Below are 25386 nucleotides of genomic sequence, written 5' to 3'. Positions count from 1 at the left end.
TGTAACAAACGCAACAATTTAAAGCATCACACATCCACCCATCCATCCGTTTTCTACTGCTTGTCCCTCTTGGGGTCGTGCGGGGTGCTGGAGCCTATCTCAGCATGTTTGTGGTTGATTAAGATACAGTTACTATGATGCTGTGTTCCAAATTTGGATTATTTACGAAACATTTTGTTACATATATATATTTTGCATTCTTTTTTAGTTACTTTATTGAGTTTACAACCCCTTGGCGCTGTTTTGTACTGTTTTTGTACTATTTCTGTACTTGTTTTGATTATTATTATTATTACCATGAATTGATTTACGTGGACCCCAACTTAAATAAGTTGAAAAACGTATTCGGGTGTTACCATTTAGTGGTCAATTGTACGGAATAAGTACTGTACTGTGCAATCTACTAATAAAAGTTTCAATCAATCAAAAAAATTATTATTTCTTGAATGTTGCATAAATGTTGAATAAAGGTTTATAAAATCTAAAAAAATTATAATAATAACCCCCCGCGACCCTAAAAGGGACCAGCGGTAGAAAATGGATGGATGGATGGATAATTATAAAAATAGAAAAAAGCTACAGTTTGTAATTATACATTTGGCCAGCAGATGGTGTCTTGTGCGGAAGCATGACTGGTTTCCATCCATCCCATCCATTTTCTACCGCTTGTCCCTTTTGGTGTCGCGGGGGGTCCCTGGAGCCTATCCCAGCTGCATTCGGGTGGAAGGCGGGGTACACCCTGGACAAGTCGCCCCCTCATCGCAAGGCCAACACAGATAGATGTAAATCAATTCGTGTTTAATTTTTTACACGCGTATGTGATATAAGTTGCTACATGCACCAATCAAATATTATGATATACGTCTTATTATTTATTGATTGTATGTAAATGTTGCATATTATAAATAAAGTTTTATAAAACTAAAAAAAAATAATAATAAAAATTTAAAAAAGCTACAGTTTGTAATTATGCATTTGGCCAGCAGATGGTGTCTTGCGCGGAAGCATGACTGGTTTCATGTAAATCAATTCGCGTTTAGTTTTTTACACACATATGTGATACAAGTTGCTACATGCACCAATCTAATATTATGATATATGTTTTTAACTTAAAAACCAAATGGTAGGCTATTGCTATTTCCTGCGCTTTGGTGACGCCATATCCGGTTTCTCCATGACCGTCGTAGAGCAATGGCGACGAACCGGGGAGATCCTACGAGATGGTTTTTCACCCGGGAGCAGCTGGAAAACACACCGTCTCGCCGACATGGAGTGGAGCCGGACAGGGAGCTTTCATACCGGCAACAAGCGGCAAATCTGGTCCAAGACATGGGTCAGAGGCTAAATGTGTATCCTTATGAAACCGAGCGAGGCGACGGGAGGTAACGAAAGTCGGACATAATAATCCTGGCGAAAAACTAACACATCTATTTTTAAACGCCATTACTTTACGTTTGAGTGTCGTACTTTAATGATGTATTAAAGAAAAATTTAAATTCGCAGTTAAACCAACACGAATATTTCTGCTAAACCAGGCGTAAATGTAGCATGCTAACTAGCCAGGCTGTGGGTTCGTGTCCATTAGGCCTGTGAATCATGTGTGTTAATATTACATCCACCTGTTGGACGTTGGATGTCCAAGTTACCTAATTTAGATGAATAAAGTCAATTACAAACGTCTTATTTGCCATTTCATCGTCCCTCTTTACTGATTTGACGCTAGTCATTTTAGCAGCGTCAAATATCTAGCAACGTGCTGCCCCTTTTCTTCATAGGACTGAAAACTTTGACATATTTTGACCCACTCAACAATGCTATCATTTCCTTGACCCACATTCCAGCTCTCAACTAACCATAAATACAGCAATCGTTTACATGCATAGATTTTATATGCACCACTCTTTCACCAAATTTCACAGGAATGTAAGTATTCTATCCTCTGAAGGGGAACTGCACGTTTTGGGGGGAATTTTGCCAATCATTTACAATCCCTATGCAAGACAGTATCATACTTTTCTTTTTATGCATTCTAACCTTGAGATATCCGATAATGGATTTTTTGTCGATATTCCGATATTGTCCAACTCTTAATTACAGATTCCGATATCAACCGATACCGATATATCAGTGGTTCTTAACCTGGGATCGATCAAACCCTAGGGGTTCGGTGAGTAGGGCTCAGGGGTTCGGCGGAGGTCAAGACACACCCGGCTCATCATGTAAATACAAACTTCTCCCTATCGGCGTATAACGGATATGGCAACAGCAGAAGTCAGACTGATTTACAGGTGTGTAATTTGTTGTGAGTTTGTGCACTGTGTTGGTTTTGTTTTTTGAACCAGGTGATGTTCGTGCATGGTTCATTTTGTGCACCAGTAAAAAAACATGGTAACACTTTAGTATGGGGAAACATATTCACTATTAATTAGTTGCTTATTAACATGCAAATTAGTAACATATTGGCTCTTAACTAGTCATTATTAAGTACTTATTAATGCCTTATTTGGCATGGCCTTATTATAACTCTAACCCTGGCCCTAACCCAAACAAATAACTCTAAAGCAAGTCTTTGTTACTTGGAATATGTTCCCCTAGTGTCCAAAAAACTCTAAATTAAGTCGTTGTTACTTAGAATACGTTCCCCACACTAAAGTGTTACCAAAAACATATAACTTTGTCTTGAATTTGAAAAAAAAAACATTTTATTTTTCACTAAAGAAGGGTTCGGTGAATGCGCATATGAAACCGGTGGGGTTCGGTACCTCCAACAAGGTTAAGAACCACTGCGATATATACAGTTGTGGAATTAACACATTATTATGCCTAATTTTGTTGTGATGCCCCGCTGAATGCATTAAACAAAGTAACAAGGTTTTCCAAAATAAGAGAACAACTCAACTCAAGTTATAGAAAAAAGTGCCAACATGGCACTGCCATATTTGTTATTGAAGTCACAAAGTGTATTATTTTTTTTAGCATGCCTCAAAACAGCAGCTTGGAATTTGGGACATGCTCTCCCTGAGATAATCCTGAGACCCACTATAACTATGGGAAATACTATACTTTGACTTTCACAAAGTGCGTTATTTTTAAATTTTTTTTAAACATGCCTCAAAACAACAGCTACAAAAACAATGAAGGCACACAGCTTCAGTCCAGAGTATACTACAGTAATAACGGAAACAATAACATAGTCCTCCTTTAGTGCAAGGCTGCCTGGCATACTGTATAACAGGGAATTATAAACTGGGCTCAATCTGCCCTGCTCTAACGTATTTGTATGAGTAACACAAATGTGTTGCAAGCGAGTGGTGAGTGCTTGAAGTGGCCTACCAGTCAGCCAGAGCTTCTGAAATGCTGCGTTGAGACAGGGCACCTCCGTTCACTGCAAGCTGCTTTCGGTGTTTGCCTTTCATCCATCTTCCGCTTGTATTCATCGTGTATCTCCTTATGATTCTTGAAGAGGTGGGAGATTAAATTGCTTGTATTAAAGGAAGACGTCTTGGTTCCTCCTCGCATAACAAACTTTTTGCAGTCATTGCAAATTGCCAGTTTTTTATCCGTCAGACACACTTTAAAATAATCACAAACCATAGACATGGTGTCGTTAGTCAGTCACTGAGCGAGCTCGCTTGTTAGCCACGGCTACAGCACCGGCAACAACACACTCTTGTTGTTGTTATGCTCCGCTCGCGGCGGTTTGATGAGGTCATCAAGAGTCGCCAGTAAACCTCTCATGCTGCCGTCGTCAACTCCTGTGTTGTGTGTGGGAGAGGGGAGGGGCTGCTGACTGGAAGACGCAACTGCTCAGTACTGCTCCCTACGTCCGTGTTTTACCGGATATGTACCGCTACGTACAGCGCCGTTTTAAAAAGTCATTAACTTTACTTTTTGAAACCGATACAGATAATTTCCAATATTACATTTTAAAGCATTTATCAGCCGATAATATCGGCCGGCTGATATTATCGGACATCTCTAATTCTAACTCGTCAATAGATTCTGGCTATTTATTATTTATCTATTCCGCCTGTAAGGCGCTCTAAAACATCCGAAAATCTCCACCAATTTATACACGTAAGTATACATGTAACATAGTAACAGGCACATTCATAATAAATTAATATTTACGTATTTTGCACATTTTTAGCATACGGGTGGCACATTATTTTCACAAACGCATCAAAACACTTACTGGGATGCGGATTGATGGAACGTTCATATATTTCCGTTGAGATAAAATAGTCATTAGGTCGAAGGGTTGGGAAAAAAGGGTGGGTGCCTACTAGGGATGTCCCGATCCAGGTTTTTACACTTCCGATCCGATACAGATGTTTTTGCACTTCCGATCCGATACTGGCCGATACTGGCCTTATCCGAGCATGTATTAAAGTTTAAAGTTATTTAGCCTACTTAGTTGTCAGATTCATGTTGAAAAGGGTTTTAGTACTCTTGATAACAACTAGCCAGCTGAATTAGGTGAGTTTGAATAATACACAATGGAGATGTTAACGTGCAGAGTTTCAAACACTCTTCATTTTCTAGCAGGGGACTTTTCAAATGATGCTACATATTAGTAGTAATGCTACTTTTTATAGCAACGCTTTTGCCCCACACTTGACAAATTACGGTTGTCTGTTCGACATATTTCCACTTGAAGCCAAACCACCGCCAGACGATGGACCCCTGCTGTTTTTCTTGGGAATTACCGGTAATTAATTCTTCCTTCATTATTACCGCTCACACGGCTACGCTAGCATCACAGCTAACGTTAGCCATGCTGCTACCTCTCTGTTGGGAGAGGGCGCATACGTATGTGACGTATGACGTGACAGTATGTGACGAATGTAAGAAGGTGCGCTTGCTGTCTGTGAGAAGCAGACATAAGAAAGAGTGGGAAGAGCCTGTCGTGTAATGCCAGCAGCTAAAAGCAACTGCGTGAGGACGTATACTCGACTGTGTTGAAGGTGTGCTGGAAAATGCGGAACGGAAATTAGGGAGCAGCAGAAAAGTGGAATGTATTATTTAAATCGGTGCGTTGGAAAACACGGACTGGAATTTTTTTAAACTGGATCTGGATCGGCATTTTCCCATGCCTTGCCGATACGCATTTTTTGGCAAATATCGGCATCCGATCCAAATATCGGATCGGGACATCCCTAGTGCCTACGAGCATCTTTTCGTGTCTTTCTCTGCATTTCCGGGTCTTAGTTGGATGTCAAAGTTGACCAACTTCTCGGTTTATGGCAACAATCTTCTACTATCCAGGTGAGAGGCATGATTTATAAATTGAATTAACTTTCACCAACCCACAGGCGATCCAGCAGCTCACCGGCAGATGATGTCAGTATAGCAGCATAAACATAGTTGCCTGTCTGTAATCAATGTGCCACTAAAAGTAGGTCCTTAACGTTAGCACTTTATAATATATTCAGGTGAATATTGGAGTATTGTTTGTGCTTTTTGGATGTTTTTTCGTAGGTTTCATGGTCTCAATTGACACAATGAAGTCATTGCTCCCGTTATCTCTATTGTTAGCTGACTTATAACTTTTTCCGAGGTAGAATGCATAAAACAAGATGTTCTCTCATAAGGATTGGGACTGATAGGCAACATTTCCCAAAAAAGTGCAGTTTTCCTTCAATACATAAACAGATTTACTTTGATACCACATATTTCCGCAATTTTCTATATTTTGTATTGCAGGCAATATCTCCTACCACGCTGTTTTTGGCTGCCAAAGTGGAAGAGCAGCCACGGAAACTGGAATATGTGATCAAAGTTGCACATGCCTGCCTCAACCCTCAAGAATCTCCTCTTGACACTAAGAGTAATGTAAGTTGGGGATCTTTATGTGAAGCACTGTGTTTTTTTGCCCTGCATCTCGTCTTTCCAGTTCATTTGTTGGCCATGGTTTCTCAATGTATAACCTGTGCCATTCCCTTTACGATGGGATCATTTTCCCTACTCTGGCCTGCTGTTGGTGTGGTCCAAACAGCTACAAATTATTCCACTTCTAGTATAATGGCCTCTCTGCTTTCAGTTTTGGTCATTTAAACTCAGTTGTTAGGTGAGCTAATAGACTCATTACAATTGTTATGTAATGACTGTCTATCAAACTTCAGGCATACCTCCAGCAAGCTCAAGAGCTGGTGATACTTGAATCCATAGTGCTGCAGACCCTTGGTAAGTAGTGGTGTCTAGAGTGGATGATGCTATGAAAGAGCACTATGACATAACCATTTTTGGCTTATCATACTTAAGGGTTTTTTTTCATATTGATGACTGAGTTTAATAGTCACTGCCTGTGATTTGTTTACAATGGACTTTTTTACCGTAAGAATTGTTAACAAGGTGACATGTTATTCTCTCTCTTTTTGCAATTAAGAATGTCTTGAATTGACATTACATTAATTTACATTGTACCATCATTTTTTAAATCTTTGTCACACTTTTGCTTGATTTAGGCCTGGGCAGATAACCCTTTTTGCTGGACTTACAAATTATTGCTGCTAAGCGGTATTGTTGTCAACATTATTTTGAGACCAAATTAATACCGATGAAATGATAATACATATTGATAATGCAGTTATACCTTTTCAAATGCAATGAATTGTATTTCTCGTATATAGCAACATTGTAATTGAAATGTAAAATGTAAATGTTCAAGTTAAATAAAACAAAACAAATAAAAATATACTCTGTCATGCTTATTATTATTGTGCTCAAAAAGCACAAAAATCTTTTAACTAAGTTAGGTTTCTTTAAATAACTAAAATAAATAGACACAGAATATACTTTCTTGGCAGAGGAAACATCAAATATTGTTCTGGCTTCATAAGAGCCATATTAATATTTCATTTTAATTTTTTAATGTTTTAGAATGTTTTTTAATAAATTCAACCGAGGTAATCACTTCGCTTCACTTTCTGTTTATGTGACGTAACGCGAGTTCACTTCCTGTTGAAAACACCGCGTTTCAACTCTAAACGGATTGATCACTTTGTGCAAAGACAGCACAGCCCTTATGTTCAATGTGCATACTGTTTCTTAGTAGTTTAGACAGTAATATGTTTATACAAATTCAGATTGAGGTATGACGTCTTTTAATGGGGAAATACGTTAATGTCTCTTGTTTTCATGTTAGCATATAAGCTAGCTATCAAGCGAACGGTCCATAATTGTATCTAAGTGTGGTTATCAATAACGTTTTTTCGATCATTTTTATTTATTCCGGTATTACTAACCGTCAAGTTTTACAGCGGTTAATATTGTTTTATTGTTACAGTTTATGTGCCTGTAGTACAAATGCCCGGAGCTGCTGAAACCGATGCAAAGAATGACCGCTCTTGCAGCCCGTAAGCACGCATGCACACTGCTATTGTCGAGGCTGGCAATGTTATCAAGCTCATTTTCAGTTTCCGTTTGATTAATTCATTTATCCAATATATGCCCAGGTCTAGCTGTTTTGTGACATTTGTTTTAGTCATTCACAGAGAATACCATAACAACTGACATGATTTCTCCATATCTCCGTTTACATTACTCAGTTAGACACTCTTGCAAGTGTTATGTTCTGGGAAAAAAGTAAAGCACCAGAAAATAAATGACATGTCACCTCCCAACTGTCTCTGTTGAACTCACCTGTCATGTATTTTGTTCCAGGCTTTGAAATTACTATTGATCACCCACACACTGATGTGGTGAAATGTTCCCAGCTAGTGCGAGGTAGAGGCTTCTTTCTTTTTTCTTTGTGCCCTCTATTCTACCCTGCACCTAATAAATAGCTGGAGAGGGCAGTGAAACCCTGATGCCTTGATGTTTGTATTGCCCTATTACGGTTCACTTTTAATTACCCTTTGACTTTGTTTTGTGATTGTTGGGCAACACCTGCAAAGTACTTTCTTGACCAAAACCAAGAATAGATTGTAAACATTTGGTGAGAGCAAAATCATTGATTTTTCCCGATTTGTGTCCCCTCATTTTTAAAGTACCGGTAACCAATAAATACAAATGACAGAGATAATTCAAAACAAGTTTCACTTTTACTTATCAAAAACTAGTCATTTGAAATTACACTGCAAACACTGCATCTGAGCAAAATTCTAAATTCTTGAATGTCTTTCCAGATATAGACCAGATATAAATTGCATTAGTATTTCATTATTTTCAAAGAACATAATTAAGAGCTTGCTCTGGGAGGCAATACTTATGTGTTGAATAAAATACTTATGTAAACAAAAATGTAGAATTGCAAATAAACTCCAATAAATAAATCATGATTCCATTAATTAATAAATAGTAATGATAAGGAATCAAATCAATAGTGTGCTATCTTAAAACGTCTGTCTTGAATAAAAGACAATATAGTACAATGTATGCAAATAAATTAGTAAAACATTGTAAGATGTACAGTTTTAGTGTATAAACGCTGGCTTTTCCATTGTATGTGCACCACATCTTGGCGATGTGCAGAGGGGCTGGTTTGGTGATCGCTATGTGCATTGTGCTCTTTTTAATCATGCATGGTACCTTGTGTATTTGATTCCACCACATTAAGCTGCTTTTCCGCTCGAGCGTGTTCATTATTACGGTCTTGTTTGCCTCTTAAAGAGTTGCATTTCTGCCACTCGACTGAATGCTTCAGATGCTGGAATAAATTCGTTGAGCTGCTTAATTTTTTAAACAAAATTTGCGGCGTGCAGTCTCTTGTTCAACGCCTGTTGCCGCAAAGCTAAACCACTGACAGCACTTTTCATTTCCTGGGAACAAACTTCTTGAAATATGCCTAAGCAAGAGGAGATTTTTTTTTTATTATCCTCTAACAAAAAATAATTTATTGCTAAATATCGATTTATTGCCCAGGCGCAAAGAAACAGGCGGTCACTAACCCAAGCACCTATGTCACTCATGGTGCTAACAGCAATACCAACAGAAAGGTAACACACAATGGAACACGCTGTGCAACTTATCTACTGTACCATACAGACATTACTTACCCGGTATGCACTAACATACACAAAATGTTACACCACTATCTACACATGGAAAGGAATGCTGGGTAACCCATGAAACTGTTTCACAACTCAATGTAATCATACTGCATTTATGGCGACTCGTGAAAAATCTAGCAAGATTTTATATATTTATTTTCTTATCGGGCCTTTTGAGACTGACATGAAAGCATACATTGCACTTCTCAACGAGCAGCGGGTCTTGCTGTGGGCCTCTTCCACACATCTAAAAGTTTCCAAAAGCAAGTAACTACAAAAAAACGGACACAATTATTTTATTTGGAATTTTAAATATTTAAACTTTTGAATTATTTGCTTACTTTGTAATGTGCCATGGCAAGTTATTCAAATATAATTGGAGAACCACTGATAGGTAAATGGAGAACCACTGAATAGGAATATAAACAAACAGAATGCAAATAGCTTACAAATTAAAAGTTTTCTGTTGTGGGTAGTCAGATTATTTTGAGTGTTTGTATTCTGTTGGTACTGTATACAAATTATAACTTTTTTCCTATCTTTTGTCTTCCTGTCTCCCACAGCAAGCAAGGATCTGGCACAGACATCCTATTTCATGGCTACCAACAGGTTGTTATCCTGCCCCTCCTTTGTTGCACTTTGACTGCACACCATTGCTTCCTGTAATGCAGGGTACCCTTTCAGTGTCCAACGGGCCCTACATGCACTGGTGGTTGTTGGGACGCTTGCCTACTCCCCTCACTTCCCCTCAAGGGAGCGGGACGAGGTTGGCTTGTAGCGTTACCGGCCCCAGTCGCAGTGCGGTGTATTGTACAAGGGACCATGTGTTGGCACCGATGGGTTGAATGCAAAATGCGAAGTGTAGTGGTGCGCTTGAAACCCACATATTTTTCGGTTGCGAAAAAGTGCAGAATTCTAAAAGACACTTTGGTAGCCTGAATAGCCGCTAAAGATTTCACAGATGTAAACATTTCTCATAGAGGCCCTTCCGGTAAGTACAGCAAAGAATTTTTCTTACTTATCTTTCATATTATTTTTCTATGCATATATTGTCGTATGATTGTCTGTAGATGCACAAGGTTTTTCTGATTGTTATGCAAATACTATCATAAAAGCTGTATTGCATTAAATGTCTTAGCTTTCATAAAGTCAATACCCATTAAGGACCTGCATGCTAAGAATGCTTGTATATTCTGTAGGCAAGTTTTGAGCATCTCTTGGCATGTACTATATGAAATTATTTTACATAATTCAGGGTTTCCCCCAGAAGGCCAGTATACCTGTGGCGGTCAGGGAGTGGCTAGGGGTGTGGTGGGGGCGTACTATGACATATAATTTGCATCAGCTGTGATGATTGATGCATTAATTTTCTTTAAAATACATGTGACTTATTATTTTAATAAAAACTTATATACACAATTTAAAACAAATCTGTGCAACAATTTAATATGAACATATATTTTTTATTTGTATTATATTGTTCTGCTCTATTTTTCAATTGCTGCTGCTTATTAATAAGTACAAAGTCCTTTCGAGACTTTTAAACATTTCTATATACCTTTCAAATCTTTTTTGGTGACTTTTTCTTTATAAAAAACGACTAGCAACAAATGTAGCATCTTTTTCCTGCTGTTATTGGAGACTACTCATGTTTAGATACTCTACTTCTGTCCCCCAATGTCTGCGACAAACAATGAGCGCTGCAGCAAGCCTGACGTCACACTTGCTTTGTGCTGCTGCTCCAGGTTTTCTCTCCTTCATATTTGCACATTGCACATTTTGTTGATGGCTGTCCGCGGGTATATTTCGGATATATTACAGCATGTCCACATCAGACATGCTGCCCCCACTTTAGACAATCCCTTGCGTATTGCTTACTTCATCACAACATCCGTTTTCTGCAACGTTGTTTCGGTAATCAAAGTCTTCTTTGGTGGCCAAATTTTCCGTGCATCACTAGTCAATAGTGTGCAAATAGTATATATATATATATATATATATATATGCATCACTAGTCAATAGTGTGCAAATAGTATATATATATATATATATATATATACATATATATATATATGTGTATATATACACTTATATATATATATATATATATATATATATATATATATATATATATATATATATATATATATATATATATATATATATATATATATATATATATATATATATATATAACTCAGCAACAAAGGGTTGGAGTTGGGGGTTAAATCACCAAAATGATTCCCGGGCGCAGAGGACAAATTTCACCACATCTAGTGTGTGTGTGACAATCATTGGTACTTTAATCTTTAATCTTAATATATATATATATCAATCATTGGTACTTTAATCTTTAATCTTAATATATATATATATATATATATATATACACACACACACACACACACACACACGCACACACGACTGGCTGGTTTTTATGTTCATATGTTATTGATGTTTAGAGTACCCATGGTCGTGAATATACCGTGCCTGAAAGGGGTTAGGCGGAGAATGAGGAAGTAGTTTTGTGTGTCTGGTAGTGAAGCATGTAGACGGCCGTGTGTGCATGGGAGGCAATATGAGTTGCAATTGGGCCTGTTGGCATAATATTGGCAATTAAAGTTAAAAATAGCGTTAGACTTTTTGTGGCTTGTTCTGGACACGACAATACATTATAATACTTTATTTTGTTTTCAAGTAAAATACCTTGATTCTTAAGGTGTGGCGGCTTTTATTTTGCCGTGGCGGGCCGGCCCCTATCAATTACCTGTAGGGGAAACCCTGAAGCAAGACTCTTGATAGATTTGAAAGTGGGTCCTTAAAGGGTTTGTTTGAAATGATCTATAGTACAAGATAACTATTTTGATATGTTAATGATCAAATTCACATTAGCTGGCAATGATTCAGTTTTGACTAGTAGTGCTTTTATATATTTTGAAAGCTAACAAACTTTCTTTAAGGCTGTCCTGAACTGACCGGTCGGAGTCGTTTGTTGCGTTTTTTTAAACGTGCAGCCAAATGCTATATATGTTCTTCATAGACCCATGTTGCTGACATGAGTCCAGAGTTTTTCATGTTTATAGTTTAAGCACATTAGCCATAACTGTAGCATTAGCCATTTGTTAATGTTTTGCTTAAAATGTGATATGTACTATGGTCTTTGTTTGGCACATAGCAATTTCACCTATGTGATTGTTTAACCCTTGTAAAATCTATCAAGTTAAATGTTCTAATTGGCTTTAAGTTTATAATAGAGTTCATCATTCAAGTAATTTCTTAATTTGATTAAATTTAGCAAGGACAATTATTTGCAATTGATTTATTAAGAATGACATCCTCACAGCTTAGAAATCTTGATATTGTGTGTTCATGCAATAAATTCACACAATGTGCGCCTTCTGTTCTCATCTTTGTTTACATGTTGGACCAATCCTGACCATGCCTGGAATGCCTCAATCATCTCATTCACACACAATACAAACATACATTGCACTCAATTTATCACACACTTCAATTATGACATACCTTGACACACGGCAGTCTCCACCTCACGACATTCTGCCTCCAGTACAAGCCCACAGTCATAGCCTGTGTGTGTATCCACCTGGCCTGCAAGTGGTCCAACTGGGAGATACCAGTGTCTACTGATGGGAAACACTGGTGGGTGTATGTGGACAGCTCTGTTACCCATGAGCTGCTTGATGGTAAAACACCGCACCTATTGGTTTATTCCACATGAAAGATTAATTACAAGGCATTAATGCAATTTTATATTTTTTATAGAGTTGACCCATGACTTTCTGCAGATTCTGGAAAAGACGCCCAGCCGGTTAAAGAGAATACGCAACTGGAGAGTAAGACACATCATTTGTTTTAAATTTATTGAACTTGCATGTGACTTTATAACTTCTGTGGGTGTAATTACAAACCCATGTCAAAACTCGCATCAGTATTTTTATTCATGTTTTATAGAAAGCAAAACATTTCTTCTTTCTATTACCAATTAAAGCAGGGATGGGCAACATTTTGACCGGGTGCTGGGCTTTCGAAAATCTCATTATTATTATTTGTAACAAATTTATGAGATGTGTAATATAATATCATGCCAGTAATGGAATTGGATTGCATAAAAAGTATCTATATGTAATAGCAAAATCACTACGCTAATTTCGGAACTATACAAAGAAAGTTACAACACAGTTACAATTTTGGTACAAAAGCTTTGTACTGTATATAATTATTATTCATTCCAACTCACAATGCTTTCGCATACCATAAGAGTGAGTGTGTGCGCATTCTGATAACGTTTACAGTGTTGCCGTTGATTGTTTTGGCCGCACGCAATTTCTATTAATTAAGTCTGCAACTGGATTTAAAGGGAAACTGAACATTTTTGGGAATTTTGCCTATCGTTCCCAATCCTTACGAGAGACAAGAAGACAAAAGGTTTATTTTTTGCATTCTAACATAAGAATTTGCTTGTTCTTGGTGGCGAGCAATGCAGCCAATGCGAGCAATCGATTCTACCACTAAATAAATCACTTTAAAATGCATTCAAAACCCTTCAACAATACTTAATATACGGTCTTTAATCTGTATAATAACAAAGTTTTAGCGACAACATTGTAAGAGTGAACACTGAGGAACTCTTTTTCTGGCGTACGAACACATCGGCGTGCTACAGTATTAGCCGTAGAAGCTAACAACTGCAAGAAATAAGCTAGCTTCTATGTCAGCACGAAACGCGTTTAAGTTTGTAATGCACAACGCTGTGATACAACACCAATTTGTACGGACTGAAAAACATGAACAATTCTATTACAGTATCTGTAAAGTATTAGCCCACATTTAATGTTTTGTTTGTACACAGCTAGCCAGATCACATATGTACTGTAGTGTACAGTGTTGTGCTGCATGTATCATGATCAATAGTATAGTGACTTACTCGATGGCTAGTTGTCCGTTTGGTCCAGAAGAATTAGTTCCGGCTGTGCATAAAATGACCAAAATAAGGTAAATATTGTACATATTACATACTGTTATAATTGTGTCTGTTACTACATTATATATATATATACTTGCAGTGTGTATATAAAACGTTGATTGAGGGTTTTGAAGTTGTTTTAGAGGCTTTGAAGGCTACACTGGTGACTCCTATTAGCCGCATCGTGCAAGCGTTTATTATCTTTAAATTCCTTAAAAAAAGATGTGTTCTTGTCTGTAATGATTGCGAACGATACGCAAAATTCCCCAAAAAGTGCAGTTCTCCTTTAATACCAAATTAAAGAGGGGCGTTTGCCCAACATGATTAACATGTGACCTGCAATAAAGCCTAATTTTCGGGACAGGGAATCACAAGTGGGTTCCCATACAGATGCGCGCGCAGACTAAATTACACTTTTTGTAACGAAACTACAATAATGTTTACGTGACTAAAGGATGTGGGCTTTACAATATTATCAGAAAATGATCAGAGACTTCAGTTTGCTAAAACATTAATTGAAGCAAGGTATAGCTCACAACAAAAACATATGCATTTGATTGTTTTTTACAACTCCTCGCTCCCCCCCGTCAGTCTGTGACAACACTACAATATGAAGTATAAACGATAAAACATTGAATATTAAGCGTACATGAAAGTTTGACTCCTACCTTGCTTATTACTCTCAGACAATCAATCAGGTACATCAAACAGCCAACATGCTCCAAACATGGCGAGTATTTTGCATTATTAATGCTTTCTTGTGGCATTAGATGGGTGACATTTTGGTATGTGCATGGTGCTTAGACATTTTTTTTATTGTCCACAAGTTGCAGTAGGTATGTTACATTGTGTGCCTCGTGTTTTAACTTACGTAGTTTTTGTGCCTTTAGCGTCCTCTCTCACCTGAAACCTTCACTTTTAACGTCCGCGTGCTGTCCTCAGTCACGTCCGCCTTTCCTCCGTATAAACAGCGTGCCTGCCCAGTCACATAACATCTACGGCTTTTGGAACTCAGTGCACACACAAGGTGCACACACAACAACCTATCTGGATTCGATAAGAGATTTGATAAGGAATCAGTTCGATAAGAGGATTCGATTATGTCATCGACATCGATAATTTCTTAATGAACATCATCCCTAATTTGCATACACGCTTAGCTTAGTTCTGACACACGTGGGCGGCCATCATTGGATGAGGTTATTGGAAACCTATCTATATAAACGTTTAGTTTGGCGAACCATGTTCAAAAAACAATTAAGCTCGTAGATCGAGGTTGCACTGTATAGTCATTGACTAACTTTCCTCACAGTTATCAAGATGTAAACATTTGTAACATACCTTGTAGTTTAAACAAAAACAAAAGAAATATTTAAAAACGTTCTGCATAGCGCTGGGTATCATGCCAATTTTCCCAATTTAATTTGATTTTGATTCATAAAGTTCCAAATCGATTAATCAGGATGTCATACAATTTGATTCGATTTAATCTACACAAATCTGTTACAAAATACAAATTGACCTAGTGTTTTTTCTTCATTATAAAACAACTCTGGACAGTTTAAATTTCTAACAGTGAATATGTAAGCTATTTTTGTAGGAGTCTTTATTTTGTTAGCGCAGTCAGACAGGATGTAACGCAGAGCAATTTCATTGTGAAGGCTAGAAAGTGTGTGCTTGGTGGTTCTGGTGCACCTGACACTGCTCAGTGTGGGAGATAAATATGTAAACAAAAGTACCTCCTGCATAGGACTGCCGTCCGCTTTCTTTACTAGTTATCTTACAGGACTCTCAGTAACAAATATAACCAATAATAACCATTTAAGTCAGATGTTTAGTTTGCATGATCATAACGGGTTCACTTTAACCACAAACTGAAGCACTGCGAGTGTGGCTCTAAATCTTTGACAATCAAAAGTTGCAATGGCTTTTCTTACTATTTGTATCTTCATGGCCCGCGGAGAATGAAGTGTTAGTAAGTGCATTACTTTGTTTTGTTTTGCCCCAGACGGCTGTTTTTTGTAGGCAGCTAATTTTAACATAGCAAGTGTGACACTGCCATTGATACTCCTTTTGCTTTACGCATACATTAAATTCCAGGTGGATGTGGAGGGATAACCAATATTATGCCTCGTAAATCAATATTGTTCAGATTTAAAAGATATCGATAAAATAGATTTTTTTACTGAGCCCTAATTCCTCTGGCCAGATTGTGGACGTTGGCTGGCCGCACTTGGTCTGCGATTTGTAGTTTGGACACACGTAGACAAAAGTAACTTGAAAATGAAAGCTGGATCAGAAGGTGGCCTCCATCCATCACATCACATATGTCAGCCTCCATGGGAAAATCTATAGCGGCAGTTAGTACACCTGGCCTGTTAATCATTCCAGTAAAAACAGAGCAGCAGCTAGATTACCTATTGCTTGCAGTAGGTCAATAGACCTTCTTCCACCAGTGCTTTAAATTCCTGGAAGTACAGGTTCCTGTAGACCTGTTTGTTTTGTGTTTCCACAGCATTTCACAGATCCGGGTAGTTTTTAAAAATCAGGCTGATGACGTATGGATGAGTGGCAGAGTATATTTCCACACTGATACCTTGTAAAGTAACAATATTAGGTCATATTTATTTTCTTGAGTCTATATAAATGAAATAAAAAGCAGTAAGATACAAAAAATATGATTTAAAAACAGTGTACTGGATTTTACATAGTTAACTAGGCTTTTATCCACAGTGCAACAGTTAGAAAATTGTTCCCTCAATAAATTATGAATTTGTGAAAGTCAGGCGATTTCTATGGTCCATTTTAGCTGTGAATAACATTATGTAAATAATAAATGTTAGTTTTTATCTCGTGGCAACATAAAAGCATCAGATTTAGCGCTAGCCTGCTAGCATTAGCCTTCGGTTAACTCGGGTTGAGACGAATAACTACACAAATTGCGTCTGACTATTTTAAGAGCATGTTGTCAAGGTTCCTGCGGTGAAAAAAGGCCTAAAGTCATTCATGGTGCACCGTGGTAGGGTTTTGCATGCTTAAAACAGTAGTAATAAAGTCTGTTTCATATTCAATATTTTGTTTCCAACACATAAAAGAGGAAAACTTATGATAAGGAAAAGGCGCTGTAACACTTCCAGGCAACAATATTCTGCTCATATTACACCCACATGGAAATCATACTACAAAACATTTGATGGTACTTTCTTTTGCCTGTTAAAAATACTATTTTAGGAAAAAAATAAGGCTATGAACTTCATTGTTCTCAGAAGCCATTGTTACAGTCTCTGGGTTGAGAGTTCTAGCGGTAGTGGAGAAATGTTGGTATCCTGGGGGCTCGCTCATTAGTGGGTGCTGACAGAGCATGGTTCAACATTGGTGTAGCATTCAGTGATATACAGTCAGTGTGCAAGTTTGTCAAAATGAGGAGGGGTGAGCCAAGAGGCAAAACTGTATTTTCAGACATCTTTTACAGACACATATGTCTTTAATGCCTTCAGGACACCTCTCTGGTGAGGGGCTGTGTTAATGTCCAGTTGGAGGAAAGCTTTGATGTTGCCTTAAATCACGATGAATGGGACAATCTGACAGTTGATCCAAGATTGATGATACTGCAATTGTATGAATGTTTTAAATGCCTCTGGACATTGACTTTATAGCTTTTTAATGCCGTATCTGACATTAACTTTCGCAAAACTAATTTCAAGACTTCACGTGACTGCAACCCCTTAACACCCATTGAATCTAAAATCTAAATTGATTTTAGATTTGTTCTCGACCTCTTTAGGAGCCTTTTGAGTAGTCAGTTTTCAAGTGCAACACATTTTTTTACCAAATTAGAAAAATATATATATTTTTCAATGTTGAGCTCAGGACGCCACCTGATTAGTTTTTTTTTTTGGCATGAGAGGGAGCAGTTAAAATGAATGGTACCATTGTCAGCTACAAGCCTTTATATTTTACTGCAGATTTTAATCACCGCTATTGAACGATACAATACAAACCTTAATTGGTTAAATATAACCAACCCTTTTTTTCATTGCTTGCTCTCAACAAAGACAGAGGCTTCCCTTATCTTAGATCGACGCGCAGGAGAAGTCGAGAGTCGTGTCAGGGCATCTGCTGACTGGATTTAGCGTTGCCCTGATGTATCCACTAATTCGGATGACGAAGGCAGCCATTCACGGCACCCAGGAGCTGCCCATCATGATTGATTGATAGGATGGGTAGGGCTGTAGGCGCTCAGACTGTGGCGATTTCTGAACTAAATCGCAAACTGGATAACATCTTGTAGAAGCTCTGTTGTAAGAGAGCACAACCTGTAGGTTCAATGTGTACAATTTCTTATCTTATTTGCTCAGACAGTATTGTTATTATACAAGGTTAGATTGGGGTATGTTGTATCTAATGGGGAACAGCATTAATGTGTTTTGTGTTCATGTTAACATTTAAGATAGTTAGCCAATATTGCGCTAGCTGCTTTTCCAGTAAATGATCGATGAGTCGGTCAGGCAAATCATATTGTCTAAAAATGCATTTTCCCATCCATAACGTGACATGCTTGTGATATATATATATATATGTATATATATATATTTATATACATATATACATATATATATATATATATATATATATTTAAATAAAAAGTTTGGGGACCCCTGGTTTAGTCGATCAAATATTATCCCCTTTATCTTTATAAAATAAATAATTTGCAGCATTCGAGTATTGGAGAAACAGTTTAATTTCACATTAGTTTTCAGCTGTAAATTGCTTGTATGTGGGTGAGAAACAAGTATTTAGCTTTTGTGTTTAAGCTTGTTAGCTCTGCAAAATAAGAGTCATAACACTGGTCCAACTCTCCTGTAATACACCAGACATGATAATAATGTATGTACATGCTATTATAGTGTAGACAGTGTTTTATTCCGTACCTGATATGAAGTGCTCACTAAACAAGCGACATTTTGAGCGCTCATTTTCCAGCTGGCTTCTAACATGTTGTATGGCTGGAATCCACTTGTCGTCTTTCGGGATCTTAGGGATTGTGATAAAATACTTCCCATCTCCTTGTTTGTTCTGCCGTCCTGGTGCACGATGTCTTTCTACCGTACTTTGTTTCCTCATGTCTGTCTGATGCTCAGTTTTTTCCCTGCAACTATGGCGTTTTGATTTTGCCTGGTGTATGCAAGGATGTGACTATCTTATTGAGCTCCATACAGTAGCCACTTGAGATCTAGTGTCAGAAGTTATAATTGTCAAAAATTTTAAATTCTCAGTTTGATTTATTTTCACAATATCTGAATGGGGAAACTCATCCCTACATTTGTTCAAATGTAGAAGTACTGTATATATAATTTTCTTACTCACTTGCTTCCAGTAACGATTTGTCGTTTTCATTTTAGGCAACCCAGGCTGCTAAAAAGCCCAAATCTGAGAACATCCAACTGTCATGTACCTCCTTAGCTGGCTCTTCCATACTCCAAGACCAGCGTGACAGTTCACTTGCCGGATTACCTTCCTCAAGTTTTTCCAAAGCTGGCGACACCTTCACGATGTCTGCTCCGTCTGGTGGTGCATTGTCTCTGGACTCTATGACTGGCATTTACCAGCCACCTAGCCACAGTGAATGGCCCCAGGGCAACCAGAGTCAAATAGATTATGCATCTGGCTGTATAAAACAAGAACTATTCAACACTTCTCATAAAGAGCATCAAAATCCCACAACATACAAGACTCAAAAAACTGCAGATCTTAACGTTGTCAAACAGGAACTAAAAGGAGCCAGTTTGAGTGGACCTGGGAAGCATCAGCCACCTACTTCATCCTCTTATACTTTATCAGCTCAACCTCTACCACCTCAAGTCTCTTTAAACCCAAAACTGTCATTGGACAAATACAGAGAAAAACATACTGTAGAGGTTTCTGTTTCTGGGCAAAAAGGCCGACAAGAACAGCATGCCACACCCATTGAGAACAACACAAGGGGGGGTTTATCACAAACTGCTCAAATTTCCCATAATGCCCATTGTTTAGGTAGCAGCAGTACTGCCTCAACAATAAAAAATAGACTTTCTGCTACAATGGACAGACGTCATCATAGTGACAAATGGGACAAAAACTCACTTAATGTCCATCTGGCAATTCCTGGCTGTGGAGGAAGCTCCAAGATAGACAAAAACAAAGAGGAATTTAAGATGAAGATTAAGGTTTCCTCATCAGAGCGTCACAGTTCATCTGATGAAGGAATGTCTGCCAATAACAAGAAAAAACATTCCAGCCCTTTGGTGAGCAAGGAGAAACCGCATAGAAGTGTGGATCACAACCTTCACCGCCATCACAAGTACAGTCACCACAGCGGGAATGGACAAGGAGGCTCAGAGGGCCCCAATAGTGGAGGAGACCTACTTCGAGGCCCCCCAGAACTGATTACCATAGAAGGAATAGCGCTTCCTCATAGCGGATCCACGGCTTTGACGTCTTCCTCGCTGAGAAAGAGGGCACACCTTGAAGCTAATCACAATCAACATCCTCCTGCCTGGACCTCTACTTCTAGCTCCAAACTGAGCAAAATCTCCAAGGGTGGAACCAGCGCTGCAGGTACTTTATTTTCTCCTTGTTGCTCCTTTCCTATGCTTCACTGTAATGCTTCTCCTACCCTTATATTGAAAGGCTGCTCTCCATACAGCACAACAACCATCCTTAGAAGTTTGTTTTGGCTTTCAAATTATACTGTGCCAGATTATAACAGAGGTAATTTTTAAGAGTACCTTTCATGTGGAACAGGTTCCCTTAAAAAACTAACTAGGCTTTTGTTTCTTATTTACATTAGTCGTTCCACCGTTTATCCTGGCTAATTGGTCCCAGGCTTGACTGTGGTAAACACATTTTCACGAAGTAGGATTTTTCCCATAGTTAAAAATTTAACAAATCTTGTTCACGATCTTTTAAATATATTTTTATGTTATTATTTACCTTTACACTCGATTTTATTGAATATGCCGTAAAACACTTAGGCAACCTTAAGCACTTTGCACGTTTAAAAAAATTTTTTTTTTGGTATAAACCGTATACCGATATCTGACCAAAAATATTGTGGTATCAGTTTTGGTCCATATCACCCAGCCCTATGCAGCGCTAATGTTTTGGTTAATTTAGCATCAAAAACATCAGGGGATTTCACAAACACCTTTATTGTTTGTGTCTAAGAAGAAGCATCAACATTTCAAAATATGTAATATCTCCTGGGAAAATTGAGGATTTTTCTACATCACAATAATTCCCCAATAATAATTCCCCATCTGCTCAATTTTATACAATTTTAAAGCAGTTTCTGGATTTAATACATTATAAGGTTTCCTTGTGTGGAACCCTGAAATATTGCAAAAAATTAAATAACAATTCTAGGCTTCTTCACATAGCTTATAGTATGATAATTATGCCTTTTCTCTTTTTACTTTAAGTCTCCTATTTTTCAATATACAAAATTGGGATTTTGTAACATGAGACTCACTGCGCTTATTGAGCCCAATCTCCTTGCTGTGGACAGAGGTTTGTTTGTTACAGTAGCAAAACAAACAGAACAGAACCGGTAAGCTGCCAAGAAAGAAGGACATAAACTTTGATTGCCCGGCAAAAAAAGGAAGTTTTGAAAGCAAAGCTCAATAGATCAATCTGAACTTGTTCTGTGTATAAGCGACCAACATTGCAGGAGAAAGTGATTGGGGCGCTACACTGGAAGAAAAAAGGCAACGCTACACAAGCAGGGCACATAAGATGCTGCTCCAGCAGTGTTTAAAACTATCCATTTAAAAAAATACTAAATACTGGTATCATATCTAGCGCTGGTCAATTAACATTTTAATTTCAATTTTGATTATGGCTTTCCAAAATTATGAAAATATAATACTCGAAAAAAGTGATTAATGGTTCGTACACAGTGCATTCAAATTCCGGAGCTGGTGAGGGTGAAACCGATAAGTGAATGAGTGGGGAAAAAAATGTCTACTAGAAGTTTGGTATCTCACCATGGTTGCAATGTTTTATTTGACAAAGCGCGAGGATGCCTAATCAATAATAACTTAACTGAACAAAAAATTAAGTCATATGATTTCTGCATCCACATAACTGTGGACAAAGTCACATAATTTGCCAATGAAATGGAATCCGCAGATAAACGCAAATCATTTTAGGGAAATTGTTAAAAATGTGAGTGAAATGTTGTCATTGCGCGGAGAAGAAACATTTGTTTGGGAAAATAATGTGTCCAGTGGCAATCATTTATCCCCGACACACTCAACCGCCCCATCCTGAACTAAACCATGTCGGGACAGCGACTAAACTACGACGCTAGTAAGAACAAACCATACACCCACAACACATGTCATCTGCTTGTGTTGTTGTGAACAACATCATCAATGTAACATTAATGTACCAACAGTGTTTGAAACTGTTATTATTATTATTTTATTTTATTTTTTCATAAAGAAATACAATCATGTGTGCTTATGGACTGTAGACTGTATTGATCTATATTGATATATAATGTATATATTGTGTTTTTTAGGTTGATTTAATAAAAAAAAATAAAACCTTTTTTTTTTTTTAATTTTTAATTTCTCGTGCGGCCCGGTACCGGTTGAATAAGTGTAAAAGGTGAAAAACTGAATGTTGTTTTTTATATTGCAATTATTGAAATGTATTGATAATACTCTTGTTACTTCTTGTGGTTTATGCGTTATTAATTTATATCCCTTTTTAAAAAAAACAATATTTAAAGTTAAGTATTGGTGGTAGAATAAATACTAGTTAATGAATAATTGTAATTAAATATCAATCAAAATACTGGTAATTATTTTTGTCATAATTGTCGAGCTCTGATCATATGTGTGTGTATATTGTATCTGCTGATGTAGTTCTATGGAAGTTGTGGGGAAAAAAGAGGCCATAAAAAGAGGACAATGATACGATACACGTCAAAATGCCAAATATTGGCGCTGATAATAGGCCTATCTCTAGTGGCAACAAGCCATCACAAGAAAGTCAGCTGCGTGTGTTTCTATCAGTGTGTAGCTGTACACCTCAGGATATGCGCTTACCTTCACATTGTCACTTGTTGCTCTCAGGTGGACTGCGGACCTCACAGCAGTACCTTCCTCCGAGTGAACCGGCCCATGAAGTGGGAAACCAGAGACACTGAGTGGATCATTCCACACCTTCAAACGGAAACGGCAGGAATTTACGCTCACTTGTAACGACTATGCCCACGTCCTCATTAAGTGCCCGTAGAGAAGTACAGAAGTCCTAAACGCAGACATCTCGCAAAAAATGAAGAACGTTGGGCCTTAGATGAAGAAAAAAAAGAACTTAATGCTTCCATACTCTGACCTCTGGGCTGTGATCTTCAGTCCCATCTGGCTTCTCGGCTCTCCTCCCAAGGGACAAAAGTGTGTATTTACCGTTTCCATTTTGGAAAACTACATTACATGTTCTCTTAAAAAGGTATGGATATACACTCTCCATTTTTGTTTTTAATAAAAATCACATTTCTGCAATTGTATGGAGCACGCTAATGCCCAGCTGGAGAGTTCAACTTCAGTTTGCCGGCATTTCATATTTAAATGGATGCCCCTTTTGTTCCTAAATTTCATCTGTGGCTTATCTTGATTTTTTTTTACACTTCAATGCTGATTTGCACGTGTTCATCAAAGGGATGAGAAGGACAACATGCTATTCACAGGAAGTGGAGACAAATGTACATACGTTTTTGTATGGTAAGACAACAATTATAATGAATTCTCAGGTTTGGATCTGCTTGTGGTTATGACAGAGTAATTATAAAACATTAAAAAAAAAATCTCTTTTTGTTTAACAGAATGGCACGTGTTAAAACAGCCTAACTAGAGCGGGTGCTGCTTGTCATGGTATTACCCACATATATAGGTATGGATCAAAGTGAACGTTATTAAAACATGACATTTTTAGTGTGCCATGTAAGTATCCTTTGAAGTGTTGTACAGCAATAAGGCTTGTACTTGTCAAAACACATTTACATACCCAATAGTACTATCCAGAGGAAGGTCATTTATGTAAAATGCCCTGGTGTTTTAAATTTGATTTTGAGATGCATAGATCTTTGTGGACGGAAAATGATAGGTTGTCATCCTGTTGATACATTTATGACGCTTGTCTTCACAACAGTTCTCTCCATTAAACTTCAATCCGAAATCTTGCCATGAACAAGTGTTCATTTTTTGCTGATGGATATATTTTCTTGTTGTCCTTGTTGAGGCCAAAGCAGTAAGGAAACAGCCCGACATGTCCTACATTGGTACCTCGGTTTTTGTTAGTAATCTGTTCCAGGAGGTCCAACGAAGACTTGACGCGTACGGAAACCAAAGCAATTTTTCTATAAGAAATTATGGGAATCCAATTAATCTCGCAGACAACCAATATTAACTCGAACACGTTGTAGAGCAGCGATTCTCAAACTGTGACCTGCCAATAAAATCACCTAATTAAATATTCAAACAAAGTGTTACTGTTCAAACTGTGTGTAATGTTACAGTGGCCAACATTATTAAATATACTTGTTTTTTAATAGATATTTAGGCCTACTATGCTACTGTATTATTATATTGTTGGTCATTATGGTTGTACTTAGTGGAAAAAGACATTGTTATAGAAAATAGTTATAATTTTGCATATGTAAAACAATGTTAATTAAATATAAACATATTGGCAAAGACGTTGGTAACAGACAACCAAGCAGAAGCCACTTTTGCGCTTTGCCACACGTTTTTTCTTGTATTTCCTTTCGTGTTTCTCACTTTTTTAAATTAATTTGGCCTCCTGGTGGCTGTTTTTTCAGCCAGTCAGAATCAATGAGACTCAATTCTGCATAAAACACTTTTTTTTGGGAAAAACTGTGTCACACGGAGAAAAAAAGGGTGTACAAAACTGAGGTATTGCTTTGTGAAAAAAGCTTTAAAGTAACTATTTGCATCGCACACGTTGATTCTTCTTGAGAAAGTTGTCTTGCAGGAAAAAAAAGCAAATGATCACAAGACTTGATAAAAAAAAGAATTGGCATTAACTGCAGTATTAAACGTTGACAGTCCTAATTGTGAACGATACTTAAAAGTGCTTGGTTTTCTTTGTACTGCTTGAAGAAGGCACAATATTCTTAAGTCTACATCTGTATTACTCCAAAACACAAATAAAACCGCAAAGTCCATCTGGATGACCGCAGGAGTTCTTTTTCGAGGTGTGTCTGGGGAGAAAAGAATGTTGCAGCAGTTGGTCCGCAGACGGCCGCAGTCTCTGGTCACTTAAAAGGAAAGATATTTCATTAGCAGACTTTTTAATCAAAAGTTTTCTGTTCAAAGGTTTACTTTGTGAACACCGACTAAT

At 37.6% G+C, this 25386-nt stretch overlaps 2 protein-coding genes across 3 annotated transcripts in view; one reads left to right on the top strand and one right to left on the bottom strand.

Annotated features, from left to right (window-relative positions):
* The first annotated feature begins 1158 nt into the window (after positions 1-1158).
* LOC133663272 (cyclin-T2-like) lies at positions 1159-25053 on the top strand. Of its 2 annotated transcripts, XM_062067625.1 has the most exons (10): positions 1159-1349; positions 1842-1923; positions 5707-5835; positions 6126-6186; positions 7666-7728; positions 9557-9602; positions 12534-12697; positions 12777-12847; positions 19380-20574; positions 23100-25053. In XM_062067625.1, the coding sequence occupies exons 1-10, from the start codon at positions 1192-1194 to the stop codon at positions 23171-23173; spliced, it is 2043 nt and encodes a 680-aa protein (XP_061923609.1). In that variant the 5' UTR covers positions 1159-1191; the 3' UTR covers positions 23174-25053. The 2 variants fall into 2 exon arrangements, 1 of the variants encoding a protein (XP_061923609.1); XR_009828277.1 differs by lacking the exons at positions 12777-12847; positions 19380-20574; positions 23100-25053 and having other exon boundaries at positions 9557-9984; positions 12534-12681.
* The window catches only part of map3k19 (mitogen-activated protein kinase kinase kinase 19), a 68033-nt gene continuing 67557 nt past the window's right edge, over positions 24911-25386 (bottom strand). The window contains exon 19 of the mRNA XM_062067181.1: positions 24911-25303. Within this exon, the coding sequence (XP_061923165.1) occupies positions 25177-25303 (127 nt within the window). The 3' untranslated portion in view covers positions 24911-25176. The remainder of the gene's footprint in view (positions 25304-25386) is intronic.

The sequence above is a fragment of the Entelurus aequoreus genome, linkage group LG13, assembly GCF_033978785.1.
Source record: "Entelurus aequoreus isolate RoL-2023_Sb linkage group LG13, RoL_Eaeq_v1.1, whole genome shotgun sequence".
NCBI lineage: Eukaryota > Metazoa > Chordata > Actinopteri > Syngnathiformes > Syngnathidae > Entelurus > Entelurus aequoreus.
Note: the sequence above shows the minus strand (reverse complement) of the source record. Positions and strands in the feature narration are given on the sequence as shown.

What these genes read in the sequence shown, in the direction of transcription:
- LOC133663272 (XM_062067625.1), top strand. Translation starts at nt 1,192, where the DNA reads ATGGCGACGAACCGGGGAGATCCTACGAGATGGTTTTTCACCCGGGAG. An exon ending in TCACCAAATTTCACAGGAAT is followed by an intron (nt 1,924 to 5,706) that starts GTAAGTATTCTA and finishes TTTGTATTGCAG; the next exon opens with GCAATATCTCCTACCACGCT. An exon ending in AGAGAATACGCAACTGGAGA is followed by an intron (nt 12,848 to 19,379) that starts GTAAGACACATC and finishes TTTTCATTTTAG; the next exon opens with GCAACCCAGGCTGCTAAAAA.